The sequence below is a fragment of the Pelophylax lessonae genome, assembly GCF_965119305.1.
Source record: "Pelophylax lessonae genome assembly, chromosome: 5".
Taxonomy (NCBI): Eukaryota; Metazoa; Chordata; class Amphibia; order Anura; family Ranidae; genus Pelophylax; species Pelophylax lessonae.
The window spans coordinates 235,252,729-235,268,051 of NC_138772.1; the positions used below are offsets into that span (position 1 = coordinate 235,252,729).

The window sequence follows — 15,323 nt, forward strand, 5'->3', positions numbered from 1 at the left end:
GGTGTATGCCTGCAGGGACTGCCCCAAAGGCGTGGTAAAGATTTTTCCTGCCTAGTGTCCTACTCCTGTAGGGGGCAGCATAACCCAATGGTCAAGAAGAATATGAAGCTGCGTCTGTCAATGGGCGATAGATAATTTACCTCATCCTTATGCAGAGACTAGGCATGGCTTCTTTTCTGCTTATAAATTCTCTGAGCAGAGGCGATAGAAAAGAGTAAGCAAGAAAACTCCCTGATGTTCTCAAAGAAAGACTTCTGCAACACCGGGACAATGTGAGTGGTACTCTAAATGAAGGTGCAAACAAGAGAGTAAAACTAACAATAGAGAGAGAGCGAATTGTGATTCCTCCATTAGCAGTGTGAGCGTTAAGGAGGGCATTCCTCCTGCGGAGCCATCGTATTCTTCCGGCGGCAGGGCAAGCCGTCCTCACCGGCAGAACCCAGCAATTACTGCTAGCAGCTATAACAGCTGCTAGCAATAATTGCATGTAAAATCCGAAAAGCTGGTTGTACATTCAGCCTGCCCATACATGGTTCGAATTTCGGCTGGACCCTGTTGTTCAAATGAATTGGCTTCTGTGCCCACAGAAAACACGGTTCACAGTGCCAATAGGTGTGAACCTAGGCTAAGCATGGGTTTAGGCCTGAGTTTTTTCTATCATGCAGATCTGCATTAAAGTAAGGTTAGAAGAACTGCATATTTAGAATCTAGTTGGGTTAATGTCATATTTCATGATTTCTTTTTCTGGGATAAAAGTTGGATAAGGCATCTGCTAATGCTTGGCTTTTGAGCTTTTCAAAGCTTTTCTCAAGAGACTGTGTTATCATGGAAGTAGTCTTGAAATGAGTTATTGATAACGCAAGGGGGTGAGACGTTGCTTAGAAGTGAACTGTTGGTGGATCAGTGAATGTGGGGTTTGCAAGGTAAAGGAGAATAAAAAAAAAAGGGAAAGGTAGTCATGGTTAGACCACATTGGGTATTGAGGTGGCTGAAAGTAGGGACAAAAAGTACAGTATATAAATATGCAGCCATATTGATTTACTCCAGAACGATACATAATTCTTTTGATTGAGAGTGGGCAAGAACAGGACTGGGATAAAATAAATTTTTTTATTGTCCAAAACATGTTGTAAAATAAAATTGGTGTCCCTACCTAATAACAGGTCTTGGCATTTCTTGAAATAGTCCAGAAAAAACAAGGAAGCTGCCATTACGTAAGAACTGTAATAAGAACTGTACTAGCAGTGTTCTGAACGAGGCAGTATGTTAAATGGAGCTTAACCACTTGCCGTCCACTAACATTGAGCGTACTGCGGCAAAGTGGCACGATCCTGTCCAGCGACGTAGACCTATGTCGGGAGCAATCCCGGCTCCCAGAGCGCGCTCCCGTGTGCCACGGGAGCCGATCCTGGTCTGATTCGGCAGAGAACCGATCAGTCACCAGATACAGACCAATGATTTTTGGTCTGGATCTGGTGATCGGTTCCAGCCAATGGCATCATGTCCGCTGCCTGTGTAATGTAAACACAGGCAGGGGAAGTGATGTAACTGTCCCTTCTGGAGCCCTTTCGGTTCCAGAAGACAGAGACACATAAAAAACGTGAGTTCCACCAAGCAGCACACTGACACACCTCACATAAGCACATTTAACCCCTTGATCACCCCTGAGCACCCACCAAACCCCTCACAGTGAACACTATATACAGTGGTATACAGATCTTTTACTGATCACTGTATAAGTGTCACTTGTGAGCCTAATTTGCGCTTGCGTTAGTCCCAAATAGGGTTAGGGCACCCACCATCTATCCACTAATAAAGTTTTAACTCCTTGATCACCCCCAGTTAACCCATTCACTCCTTATCACTCTGTGCACAAAATATATTATATAGGTAAATACTGATCACTGTATTTAGTATCACTTGTGACCCTAATTTGCGCTTGCACTAAGCCCAAATAGGTTTAGGCCACCCGCCATCTATCCCCTAATAAACTTTTAACCCCTTGATCTCCCCCAGTTAACCCCTTCACTCCCTATCACACCGTGCACTAATATATACAGCATATCAGATAACTACTGATCACTGCGCTAATTAGGCTCACAAGTGACACTTATACAGTGATGAGTAAACCCATTCACTGCCCTGTCAGTCTTCACTATATACAGTGATTACTGATCACTGTATTAGTGTCACGGGTGACACAACGTAGGCTAGTTAGCGTCAGGGTCCCACTACACCACCATTATTTAGCATCAGTTAGAGTCAAGTACACTAACACACATACACACACACCTCCATTACTAGTATAGTGTTTGAACAGATCAATATCTGATCAGGACTATAATAGCGTCCCCATAGTTTAGTGTTCCAAAAACGCAGTGTTTGCACAATCAGCACTGATTCCTGCCAGCACCTGCGTTTAGCCCCTCCGCCCAGCCCACCCTATCCAGGCAAGTGTAGTAATCAATAGATTACTGTCACTTCCAAAAAACCCAAATCACACAAAACCGCTGCGTTAGCAGAGTCAGGCCTGATCTCTGCTAGCACTAGCAGTTTTTTTTGTAGTGACCAAATAGTCCTTGACAACCAGGTGCTTTTTTTACCTGTTAGTCACACTACTGTACCGGTAAATTTAGTTGATAAAATGTCCAAACGTTGGTACAGTAGTGCAGAGGCCTACAGTATACTGAATAAACCAAAAATAGTGATGCGCCAGTCAAGTGCACAAATAGTGATTAACAAACTCAAAAGTCTGTGTCCATAAACATCCAAGTGTCCATATAAATCAATCAAAAAAATATAGTAAATCCACTCCCATGTGTCCAAAAAAATAATCTTGTGCAAAACTTAATTGGGTGCTTCTGTGAATAGTGCAATCCCACCACCAGGTGAATTGGTCTCTCACCTCCACTGTGGACCCAATGCTGGGTCAGTACCAGCGTTATGAAAACACAGAGATCTTCAGATCACATAGGCTAAAGATACCCTGTCGCCTCCAGAGGGATTACCATCAATTGACATAAAAAGGGAACAGAGGAAAATAATCTAGTGCTCTCTGTATTAATGAAACAAACTGCTTTATTGCATATGAAGAATATTACTCACAAGGGTGGCACTTGTTTGAATATTGCACATTTATCAATTACTTGTATTTTTTTGCGCTGATAGTTTTTGTTATATTTTGGCCTACAGTATACTGACCATGTCAGATGAGAGCGATGGGGAAGCCTCACTGGCAGAATCAGGGTCAGTATACGAACCTGATGACAGCAGCGGCTCCCTGACAGATAGCTCCGGCGACAGAGAGGTCCCTGCTAAGGTCAGGCGTACCCGACCCCATTCTGGAGTTGCTGAGATGCAAGAACCGGATGTTTCTTGTATGCAGCAGAGTGCCAGTACTAGTGCCGCTCACACGTCTCGTGATCTGGCAAGCACAAGCGGCCTAGTACACCCTGGACCTAGTACAACCAGCACTGCAGTAACACTTGGTGACGTGGCGAGTCCCATAAGTGCAGTTGAAGCTGGCGCGGTGGCTAGCACGAGTAGTGGCCCGCAGCCAACGTGTATTCGAAGACAGGCCTGTAGAGCCCATAGTGTCCTCCCTGAAGCGCTGGCATTTCCTAATTGGCAGCCCACAGATTCCACAGCGCCAGTACTTCCCCCATTCACTGCCCAAACCGGAATCCAAGTGGAAACAGCTGGTTTTAATCCCATTAACTTTTTGAGCTGTTTTTCACTGAAGATCTTTTCAGATCTATTGTGGATCAATCAAATTTATACGCACAACAATTCATCGCCGCCAACCCAAATTCACCTCTTGCCAGACCATTCGCCTGGAATCCTATAACGATTCCCGATTTTAAAATCTTTCTGGGCCTTTCCCTCAACACGGGCATTACAAAAAAGAATGGATTGCGGTTATATTGGTCCACTGACCCAATTCATTAAATGCACGTGTTCTCTGCTGCTATGTCCAGGGCTCGATACGAACAAATATTTTGGTTCATGCATTTCAGAGACAATGAACTCTGTCGTCCTCGGGGGAGCCCTTGAATATGATCGGCTCCACAAAATTCGGCCACTCGTAGACCACTTCAATCAGCGGTTTGCAGCCTTGTTTACCCCCCAACAAGATGTCTGCGTTGACAAGTCCCTGATTAAGTTTACTGGCCGACTTGCTATCAAACAGTATCTCCCCAGCAAGCGTGCCAGATACGGGGTCAAGTTGTATAAGCTGTGTGACAGGGCCACAGGCTATACAGTTAGTTTCCGTGTCTACGAGGGAAAAGATAGCTCTGTGGAGCCCCCCCCGACTGCCCAGAATACATAGGGAGCAGCGGCAAGATTGTTTGGGACTTGGTGTCACCCTTATTTGGAAAGGGGTACCACTTGTACGTAGACAATTTTTATTCAAGCGTGCCACTTTTTAGACACCTCTTTCAATTGCAAGTTGGCACTTGTGGCATCGTGCGATCTAATCACCGGGGCTTCCCCCAACGGCTAGTAAATGCCCCACTGAGCTTGGGGGAGAGAGCCTGCTTGAGGTACGATTAATTGCTTGCAGTGAAGTGGAGGGACAAACGGAACATTTTCGTTCTGTTCTCCATTCACCCAGACACGGCAGTCAAAATTACTACGGTCACCGGTGTTGTTGTTGAGAAGCCCCTCTGCGTCCACAACTATAACAGTAAAATGGGAGGGGTGGACTTCAACGACCAGATGATGGGACCGTACTTAATTGCCCGTAAGGCCAGACGCTGGTACAAAAAAGTGTCTGTATACCTATTTCAATTGGCTATTTACAATGCTTTTGTCTTATACAAAGTGTCTTCCGGAACATTATCCTTCTTTCAATTCCAAGAATTTGCTCCTCCCCAACCAGATGCAGTGAGCCGGCTGCATGAGAGGCATTTTCCGGAATTCCTCCCGAGTACCCCTACCCAACGATACCCCACAAAAAGATACCATGTCTGCAGCAAGCGCGGATTTAGGCGTGACACCCAGGATTATTGTCCCGACTGTCCTGACCGACCTGGTCTTTGCCATGGTGACTGTTTCCGTCGCTACCACACACTAGTGGATCATTAGCGCAGGGTACAGCACGGCACAGTTTAGGGCACATTTACACAGGGTCTCAAAAGATGTTCGATGGCTATGGTCATTTTGAGAGACCCTAACCTGGAACTCGAACGTTTGATGAAAAAAAAATTTAAATACATAAAAACATACAAACGCAAAAAATAAAAAAGCCAAAAATAGTTGTCGTCTAAGTTTTTTTTATGTTCTTCTACACTTCCTACTGTACTTTTACTGTAACTTTGTTTTTCATTCTTTTGTTAACCTGTTTCTCTTGCAGGTACCCGTCGGGGCTGCCATATTGATTTTATATATTCTGACACAAACCGCATTTGCGCACAGCATATATGGATACCTCTGATGGCAGCAGCTGTGGTAGGCTGATTTCAGCACTGCAGTTAAAATACCTTTAGATATACGTGGAATATTGTCATGTATACCCACCATTAAATTCAGTGGGTGGCTGTTTGGGCGGTTAATGGTGTGTAATACTACACAATATACCTGTGGTGATTTCTGTTAGGTTCTCTTTTTTTTTGTTCAGCCCACAGGCTGCATGAAAAAAAAAAAAAACATACACTATATGCCAAACAAGGACCAGCAATGTACTGGTACATTGCTGGACTTTGAGTGGTTATACCAGGATGATGCCTGCAGATTTAGGCATCATCTTGCTATCGCTTTTTACAGCCTGCGGTCGGCTTACACGTAAAAGCAATCCTAGCGGATAATTGGCCGCTAGACTGCTTTTACATGCAGTGGGAGGGGACTAGCCCCCCCCCCCCCCCTCCTGCCGCCTTCCACAGTTTTTCTCGGGCTCTCTTGTCCCACCGGTTAACCCGAGAGTGCAGCTGGTGGTTCAGTTATCTAACCATAGAGCTGATTGGAGATGAGAATGGCTCCAATCATCTCTATGGCCTAAGATATCGGAAGCTACGAGCAATTCATGAGAAATAAACAGCGCCATTGGGAAATTGGGAAAGCATTTTATCACACAAATTGTGGTGTGGTCAGATGCGTTAAGGTCAGAGGAGAGATCTAGAGTCTCAAAGACCCCAATTTTTTTAAAAAAAGAGTACCTGTCACTACAGATTGCTATCATAGGGGAAATTTAAATTCACTGTGATAACAATAAAAATGATTCAAAAAAAAAAAAATGAAAGAAAAGGTGTCAAAATAACATAAAAAAGCAAAAAAAAAAAAAAAAATCAAGCCCTCCTGTACCCCCGTGCTTGCGCGCCAATGCGCACACAAGCATTGGTCTAATGTCATATGTAAACCGCAATTGCACCATGCATGTGAGGTATCGCCGCGAACGCCAGGTCCAGTGCAGTAATTCTTGCAGTAGACCTCCTCTGTAAGTCCAAAGTGGTAACCTGTAAAGACTTTTAAAGGCTTTTAAAACCGTACGTAGTTTGTTGCTGCTGCACGGGCGTGCACAATTTTTAAAGCATTTCATGTTTGGTGTCTATGTACTCGGCATAAGATCATATTTTAAATTTTACCAAACAATTAGGAATTATATAGTGTATTTCTGCATTAAATAGAAAAAAAGTGTTTTTTTAACGCAAAAATTGCATTTGGAAAATGTGTGCGCAAATACCGTGCGACAAAAAAAAATTGCAACATCCACTATTTTGTTCTGTAGGGCCTCTGCTTTAAAAAAAATATATAATGTTTGGGGGTTCAAAGTAGTTTTCTTGTAAAAAAAAAAATATATTTTTTCACGTAAACAAAAAGTCACAGAAAAGGCTTGGTTTTCAAGTGGTTAGAAGAGTGGGTGATGTGTTGCTAAGATTGAGCATAAAATGCCAGGACTGTTCAAACACCCCCCAAATGACCCCTTTTTGGAAAGTAGACACCCAAAGCTATTTGCTGAGAGGCACATTGAGTCCATGGAGTATTTTACATTTTGCCATAAGTTTCAGGAAAATGACAATTTGTTTTTTTTTACACAAAGTTGTCACTAAATGATATATTGCTCACGCATGCCATGGGTATATGTGAAATGACACCCAAAAATACATTCTGCTGCTTCTCCTGAGTACAGGGATACCACATGTGTGAGACTTTTGGGGAGCCTAACTGTGTACGGGACCCCCCGAAAAACCAATCCCCACCTTCAGGTTTTCTAATGGCGTAAATTGTGTATTTTACCTCTGCACTACCTGTCACAGTTTCAGAGGCCCTGAGATTTCAAGATAGCACAGAACCCCCCCAAATGACCCAATTTTGCAAAGTAGACACTCTAAGCTATTTGCTGAGAGGCATGGTGAGTCCATGGAATAGTTTATATTTTGCCACAAGTTTCGGGAAAATTATTATTTCTTTTTTTTGTTTGTTTTTTTTACACAAAGTTGTCACTAAATGATATATTGCTCACACATGCCATGGGTATATGTGAAATTACACCCCAAAACACATTCTGCTGCTTCTCCTGAGTACAGGGATACCCCATGTGTGAGACTTTTTGCCAGTCTAGCCGCGTACAGGACCCCGAAATCAATCCCCACCTTCAGGCTTTCTAAGGGCGTAAATTGTTGATGTCACTCCTTACTACCTATCACAAACCCCCCCCCCCCCACCCAATGACCCCATTTTGCAAAGTAGACACAAGCTATTTGCTGAGAGGCATGGTGAGTATTTTGTAGCTCCCATTTTTTTTGGAAAATGAAGAAAAAACTAAAAAATGCATTTTTTTCCCTCTTTTTTCAATTTCCGAAACTTTGTGACAAAAAGTGAGATCTGCAAAACACTCAACATGCCTCTCTGAAAATAGCTTAGGGTGTCTACTTTCCGAAAAGGGGTCATTTGGGGGGGGGGAGGGGTTGTGCTGTCTTGGCATTTCATGGCCTCCGAAACTGTGATAGATAGTCAGGAGTGAAATCAACAATTTATGCCCTTGGAAAGCCTGAAAGTGGTGATTGATTTTCGGGGCCCTGTACCTGGCTAGACTGCAAAAAAGTCTCCCACATGGGGTATCCCTGTACTCAGGAGAAGCAGCACCCATTGCTGTCCCCCCCCCCCTTATCCATTTTACGGTGGGGCTCCCTTATGGTGTTCTGCTGGGTGTGCTCCAAAGCCGCTGTTTGACATTCTGGGGAAATTTACGCATGAACCCCCCCCCCTTCTTTCCTCCCCATTCCCTTCCCTCCCTTCCCCTCCCCCCCTGGGCCCTGTTGGCCTTCTTGTCATGTTATTCTGCAGTGCCTTCCATTGACCTGGTGTATTTTCATTGCCTGTTATATATATTTTTTTCTTACTGGCATTGTCTGTACTTGTATTTTGTGTTGTTGGTTGAAAATTCATAAACACCTTTCAAAAAAAACATTTACGCCATTAGAAACCCTGAAGATGGTGATTGATTTTCGGGGTCCCTTACACAGCTAGGCTCCCAAAAAGTCTCACACACGGGGTATGCCCATAATCAGGAGAAGCAGCAGAATGTATTTTGGGGTGTCATTCCACATATACCCATGTCATGTGTGAGAAATTTATCTTTTAGTGACAACTTTGTGTTAAAAAAATAAAAAACAAAAATTGTAATTTTCCCAAAACTTGTGGCAAAATATAAAATATTCCATGGACTCACCATGCCTCTCAGAAAACAGCTTGGGGTGTCTAATTTCCAAAATGGGGTCATTTGGGGGGTTTTGTGGTATCTTGACATTTCAGGGCCTCCTAAACCGTTATAGGTAGTGAGAAAATGCAATGAAAAATGTACGCCCTTTGAAATTCTGATGGTGGGGATTGGTTTTCGGGGTCCCGTACACAGCTAGGCTCCCAAAAAGTCTCACATATGTGGTATCCCTGTACTCAGGAGAAGCAGCAGAATATATTTTGCGGTGTAATTACACATATACCCATGGCATGTGTGAGCAATATATCATTTCAATGACAACTTTGTGTAAAAAAAAAAATATATATATTTTTTTTTTAGTCATTTTTCAAACACCTGTGACAAAAAAATGAAATATTCAATGAGCTCAACATGCCTCTCAGGACATTCCTTAGGATGTCTACTTTCCAAAAAGTGGTAATTTGGGGGGTTTTGTACTGCCCTGCCATTTTAGCACTTCGTGAAATGAGATAGACAGTCAGAAATTAAAGCTGCGTAAATTCCAGTATTTACACCATAGTTTGTAGATGCTATAACTTTTGCGCAAACCAATTAAAATACGCTCACTGAGATTTTTTTTGTCAAAGACATATAGCTTAATACATTTTGGCCAAAATATATGACATAAATAGAGTATATTGGATATTTTTTAAAAGACAAAGTTGAAAATGTCATTTTTTCTCAAAATTTTTGCTTATTTATTAATATCGCAAAAAATAAAAAGCACAGAGGTGATCAAATACCACCAAAAGAAGGCTCTGTTTGTGGAAAAAAAGGACGTAAATTTTGTTTGGGTACCAAATTGCATGACCGCACAATTGTCAGTTAAAGTCACACAGTGCCGAGTTGCAAAAAGTGGTCTGGACGTAAAGCAGGAAAATCCTCCGGTCCTAAAGTGGTTAAAAGGAAACGACTGTTAAACTAAATGTGTAACGAATGGGGATTAGGATAGGTTTCAGAACTTGACTTTTGCTAATAAAATGATATAACAATTTTTCTGAAAACCTAACATGGCCTTGGAACACATTATCTCAAGGAGGTCCCTTAAACATTTTCCTGGTGATCAAACTCCACATTTCACTTCCGGCTATGTAAGGACATAATTCGCTCCACCCCAAGTTGTTTATTTATTTTATTGTATTTATTTACATAGTCTGGTTGGAAAAAGACACAAGTCCATCCATTTCAACCAGTTAGTAGTTGTGGATTGTAGGTGGTCCTGAGTTTTAAGGTTTGCATGACGGCCTTGATTTTTCCACGTTTTCCAATATGAAGCAGAGCTATGAATTTTATGTTTCTTCTCGTTTATATTTATCTTCAAGTTCCTTTAGAACTGTTGTAATTTAACTGAGGCACGATTCGAGACCTAAAATTCGGCAGCCTTTGCCATTGATCTATTTTAGTGTGTCATTTTCTGGACTTCCAAGGGATTTGTCTTTGATGTATTGCCTGCTGGGGCATATTAGTACCTTCTTGCCTGTTGCATGAGTCAGTACCTTACTGATGACTTTCACGCTGGTTCTTCCTTTGGCTTGGGTCCCTGGGTAAACCATAGTAGGCATTCAGTAAAGACGACCTTGACAGGGCTGGTGAGCCCACTTTCATCTAACGAGTGGTTTTGAGTGTTAGGAGGCAATTTTACTCTACCAAATTTTAGATCCACTCTACACCTATTCTACCAAAGGTCTGCTTTTCGATCAAACTCAGCCTACTCTAACCCCTGTCCACCATCAGGTTCACTCTGCCTGCTCTCTCGTTCTCTCTCATGTTTCTCTATTATCTCATAGTCTGCCTTCTCTCTTTTCTCTGTGATCAGCGTCAGCTCTGTCTTCTCTCTAAATGTACCATGGACAGATGGACAGCTGACAAGACTTTTTCATCTTCACTCCAACATAAACACCTTCTGCTCTGTCTCCTTTATCACCCAAGGTCCCCATCAGCTACCAGTACTCCGCCTTTTTCTTTTCTCAATCTCCACAACCAGCTCCTGTTCTGCCTGCTATCTGAAGGGCTATAATCAAGTCAAGTTTTGCATCCAATGCCTTGGCTTCACAGACAGTTTACACTTAGTCTCTCCCAGATCAATTTAAGTGAAACGGCATACATGACCATAAATTATGTATCCAGCTAAAATACTGCCTGACTGGGCAGTAAGGCATGTCAATGCATTTAGGAATCACTCTTAATTGTTCTTAGTAATGGAGAGCATTTCATGTGCACATGTCAAAGAATGAATTTACCTGCTAAAAAAATCTCAGAAATGTGGGAAGGAGAAATGCCCCAATTCTGCATTAATGTTATGCTCTATAGGTAACCAATTATCAATACAACTTTTTTAAGAGGTCCCGGTAATATTGTAAAAAAACATTGTGCATATTTAGGAATTACCTCAACCACGTAACTGAGGTCCAGCACATAATCTCGCTCTGTATCGACTAGTTCTTGTAGTACATAACTGGAAAAAAGAAATATTTTATAAGAAATGGTTTATCATTTAAAGCAAATTTAATTGTTACAGTAATATGCTGTAAAAATACAATAAAATGCCAACAACACCAAATCGAGGAGATAGGGGGAAGAAGCTGTAGGGGGAGTGATGGAGATGGCAAGAAACACAGTACATAAGGGTGCAGGGGGGAGTACCAGAAGTGCAATACAAATGGGACACTGCAGATGGAGAAATCATAAGGGCGCAGGGGGAGTACCAGAAGTGCAATGCAAGTGGGACACTGCAGATGGAGAAAATCAACATGGTGGTGATGGATAATACAGATTACCACTCTTTTTTAAGCTATACAAAAATCTGTTTTAATACTTTATACGTTTAAATTGGCACATACTTGAAGTGACAAGTTACAGCAAGAACCTAAAGAATACAGCCAAACCATATTTTACAACCTTTTAAAAAGATTTAAGTACAGTGCATCTGGAAATTATTGACAGCGCTTCACTTTTTCCACATTTTGGTATGTTACAGCATTATTCCAAAATAGATTAACTTCATTATTTTACTCAAAATTCTACAAACAATACTCCATAATGACAATGTTAAAGAAGTTTGTTTAAATTCTTTGCCAGAAAAAAAAAAAAAAAAAAAAATCACATGTACATAAGTATTCACAGCCTTTGCCTCACAATCATAATTGAGCTTACGTGCATCCTGTTTCCACTGATCATAATTCAGATATTTCTACAACTTGCTGGGATCCACCTGTGATAAATTCAGTTGATTGGACATGATTTGGAAAGTCCCACACTTGTCTATATTAGGTCCAAGAAATTGTCTGTAGACCTCCGAAACAGGATTGTATCGAGGCACAGATCTGGGAAAGGGTACAGAAACATTTCTGCAGCACTGAAGGTCCCAATGAGCACATTGGCCTCCCCAATCCATAAATGGAAGAAGTTTGGAACCATCAAGACTCTTCCAAGAGCGGGCTGCCCAGCCAAAGTTAGCAATCGGGGGAGAGGGGCCTTAGTCAAGGAGGTGACCAAGAACCCGATGGTCACTCTGACAGAGCTCCAAGCGTTTCTCTGTGGAGAGAGGAGAACCTTCCAGAAGAGCAACCATCTCTGCAGCACTCCACCAATCAGGCCTGTATAGTAGAGTGGCCAGATGGAAGCCACTGCTCAGTAAAAGGCACATGACAGCAAGCCTGGAGTTTACCAAAAGGCACCTGAAGGACTTTCAGACAATGAGAAACAAAATACTCTGGTCTAATGAATTAAAGATTGTACTCTTTGGCCTGATTAGCAAGCGCCATGTCTGAAGGAAACCAGGCACCGCTCATCACCTGGCCAATACCATCCCTACAGTGAAGCATGGTGGTGGCAGCATCATGCCGTGGGGATGTTTTTCAGTGGCAGGAACTGAGAGACTAGTCAGGATTAAGGGAAAGAGGAATGCAGCAATGTACAGAGACATCCTTGATGAAAAACTGCTCCAGGGTGCTCTGGACCTCAGACTGGGGCGAAGGTTCATCTTTCAAAAGGACAATGACCCTAAGCACACAGCCAAGACAACAAAGTAGTGGCTATGGGAAAATGCTGTGAATGTCCTTGAGTGGCTCAGCCAGAGCCAACTTGAACCTGATTGAACATCTCTGGAGAGATCTGAAAATGGCTGTGCACTGAGGCACCCCATCATACTTGATGGAGCTTGGAGGGTCCTGCAAAGCAAAATGAGAGAAACTGCCCAAAAATAGATGTGCCAAGGTGGTCGCATCATACTCAAAAAGACGTGAGGCTGTAATTGGTGCCAAAGGTGCTTCAACAAAGTACTGAGCAAAGGCATTGAATATTTATGTACATGCAATTTTTTTGCCTTTTATTTTTTTCATCTTTTATTTTTAATAAATTTGCAAAGATTTCAAACAAACTTCTTTCACATTGTCATCATGGGGTATTGTTTGTAGAATTTTGAGGAAAATAATGATTTTAATCAATTTTGGAATAAGGCTGTAACATAACAAAATGAGGAAAATGTGAAGCGCTGTGAAAACTTTCCAGATGCACTGTATTTCTTGAGAAAGGGTGCAAGCCCTAAACTGTTGTTGCTGGCACACGTCTGCTTCCATATTGGATTATTACATTTTCACATTGGTGCTGCAGTCTCTAGATTATTATTTGTACAAATTTTAGATTGTTGGGCAGATTTAGTTAATATGTACCTCTGTCATTTTTTTAAGTACTCACTATGCTGTTGTATATATTGAGCACGTGGATGTGAACAGATACTGCTGACCACCAATATGGATGCTAATGCAGGACTATTATATTTAGCTGATAATCAGACCCCTATATTCACCATTATGACTTGATCCCAAATACTTCTTTACTTCAGCTTCTTCTAACTAAATTATTCATCAACTGGAAAAACCCTCAAAAGATACATAAATTGATACTGACACTTACAACAGATTGCTAGCAGTACACCTGTAAGGATTACATTTATTATTTCTTCAATAACAAGGGATATACACTGAACAAAATTATAAATGCAACACTTTTGTTTTTGCCCCCTTTTTCATCAGCTGAACTCAAAGATCGAAGACTTCTATGTACACAAAAGGCCTTTCTCTCTCAAATATTGTTCACTAATCTGGCTAAATCTGTGTTAGTGACCACTTCTCCTTTGCCGAGATAATCCATCCACCTCACAGGTGTGGCATATCAAGATGCTGATTAGACAGCGTGATTATTGAACAGGTGTGCCTTAGGCTGGCCACAATAAAAGGCCACTTTAAAATGTGCAATTTTATCACACAGCACAATGCCACAGATCTCACAAGTTTTGAGGGAGAATGCAATTGGCATGCAGGAATGTCCACCAGAGCTGTTGTTCGTGAATTAAATGTTCATTTTTCTACCATAAACTGTCTCCAAAGGCATTTCAGAGAATTTGGCAGTACATCCAACCGGCCTCACAACTGCAGACCATGTGTAACCACACCAGACCAGGACCTCCACCTCCAGCATCTTCACCTCCAAGATCGTCTGAGACCAGCCACCTGGACAGCTGCTGCAACAATCAGTTTGCAAACCAAAGAATTTCTGCACAAACTGTCAAAAACTGTCTCAGGGAAACTCATCTGCATGCTCGCTGTCCTCTTCGGGGTCTCGACCTGACGGCAGTTTGTTGTCGTAACTGACTTGAGTGGGCAGATCTTTGAGTTCAGCTCATGAAAAATGGGGGCAAAAACAAGTGTTGCGTTTATAATTTTGTTCAGTATTAATTTAAACTTGCACAATTATTAAGTGTTCGTTTTTAATTCCCAAGCAACGACGTCATATGACATTGCAGTCTGAGTGGAGAGATCTGAATGATACCTGCCGCTACAGGCATCATTCAAATATCTTCTTTTTCAGCAGGCGATTCCCTGTACCGTAAAAACAATCTTAGCTGCTGTCCAGCCACCTGACTGTTTTTTACAGGCGGTGGGAGGGGACATCCCCCCTCTTCCACCGCCCTTCAGTGCTTTTACCAGCTCACCTGTGTGATCGGCGAGCTGGAGAAGGAATCCACCGGTGGCGAAAGTTTGCCATAGAGAATACTGCGGACCAGATGGTCCCCAGCAGTCTCTATGACCTTCAGAGGCTGGGTGTGACGTTATGACATCACTTCCAGCCTCGACAGTTGTAAACACTGCCGTTGCCTCGACTGGGGACTTCTAGACCCCAGATCTCACTGTAAAGAGGACCTGTCATGCCCTATTCCTATTACAATGGATGAATGGATGTAAAAGGAATAAAAGTTATCAAGAAAAAAAAAATGTAAAAGGAACCTATCAAAAAATAAACATAAAAGTAAAATTAATAAAAAGATAAAAAGTAAAAAAACTTAAAGCGTCCCCGCTCGGAGAAGCAAACGCTTATGTAGGTCGCACCCGCATATGTAAATGGCATTCAAACCACACATGTAAGATATCGCCACAAACGTTTAGAGCGAGAGCAATAATTCTAGTCCAAGACCTCCTCTGTAACTCTAAACAGGTAACCTGTAAACAATTTTAAAGTGTCACCTACGGAGATTTTTAAGTATGGAAGTTTGGCGCCATTTCTTGAATGTACGCAATTTTAAAGTGTGACATGTTAGGTATCTTTTTACTCAATGGAACATCATCTTTCA

At 42.1% G+C, this 15,323-nt stretch overlaps 1 protein-coding gene across 3 annotated transcripts in view; it reads right to left on the minus strand.

The window, feature by feature from the left end:
* Window positions 1-15,323, minus strand: part of TRIO (trio Rho guanine nucleotide exchange factor) — an 855,771-nt gene that overhangs the window by 219,896 nt on the left and 620,552 nt on the right. For all 3 annotated transcript variants that reach the window (XM_082259530.1, XM_082259529.1, XM_082259531.1), the window contains exon 39: window positions 11,084-11,150. In XM_082259530.1, the coding sequence (XP_082115656.1) occupies window positions 11,084-11,150 (67 nt within the window). The remainder of the gene's footprint in view (window positions 1-11,083; window positions 11,151-15,323) is intronic.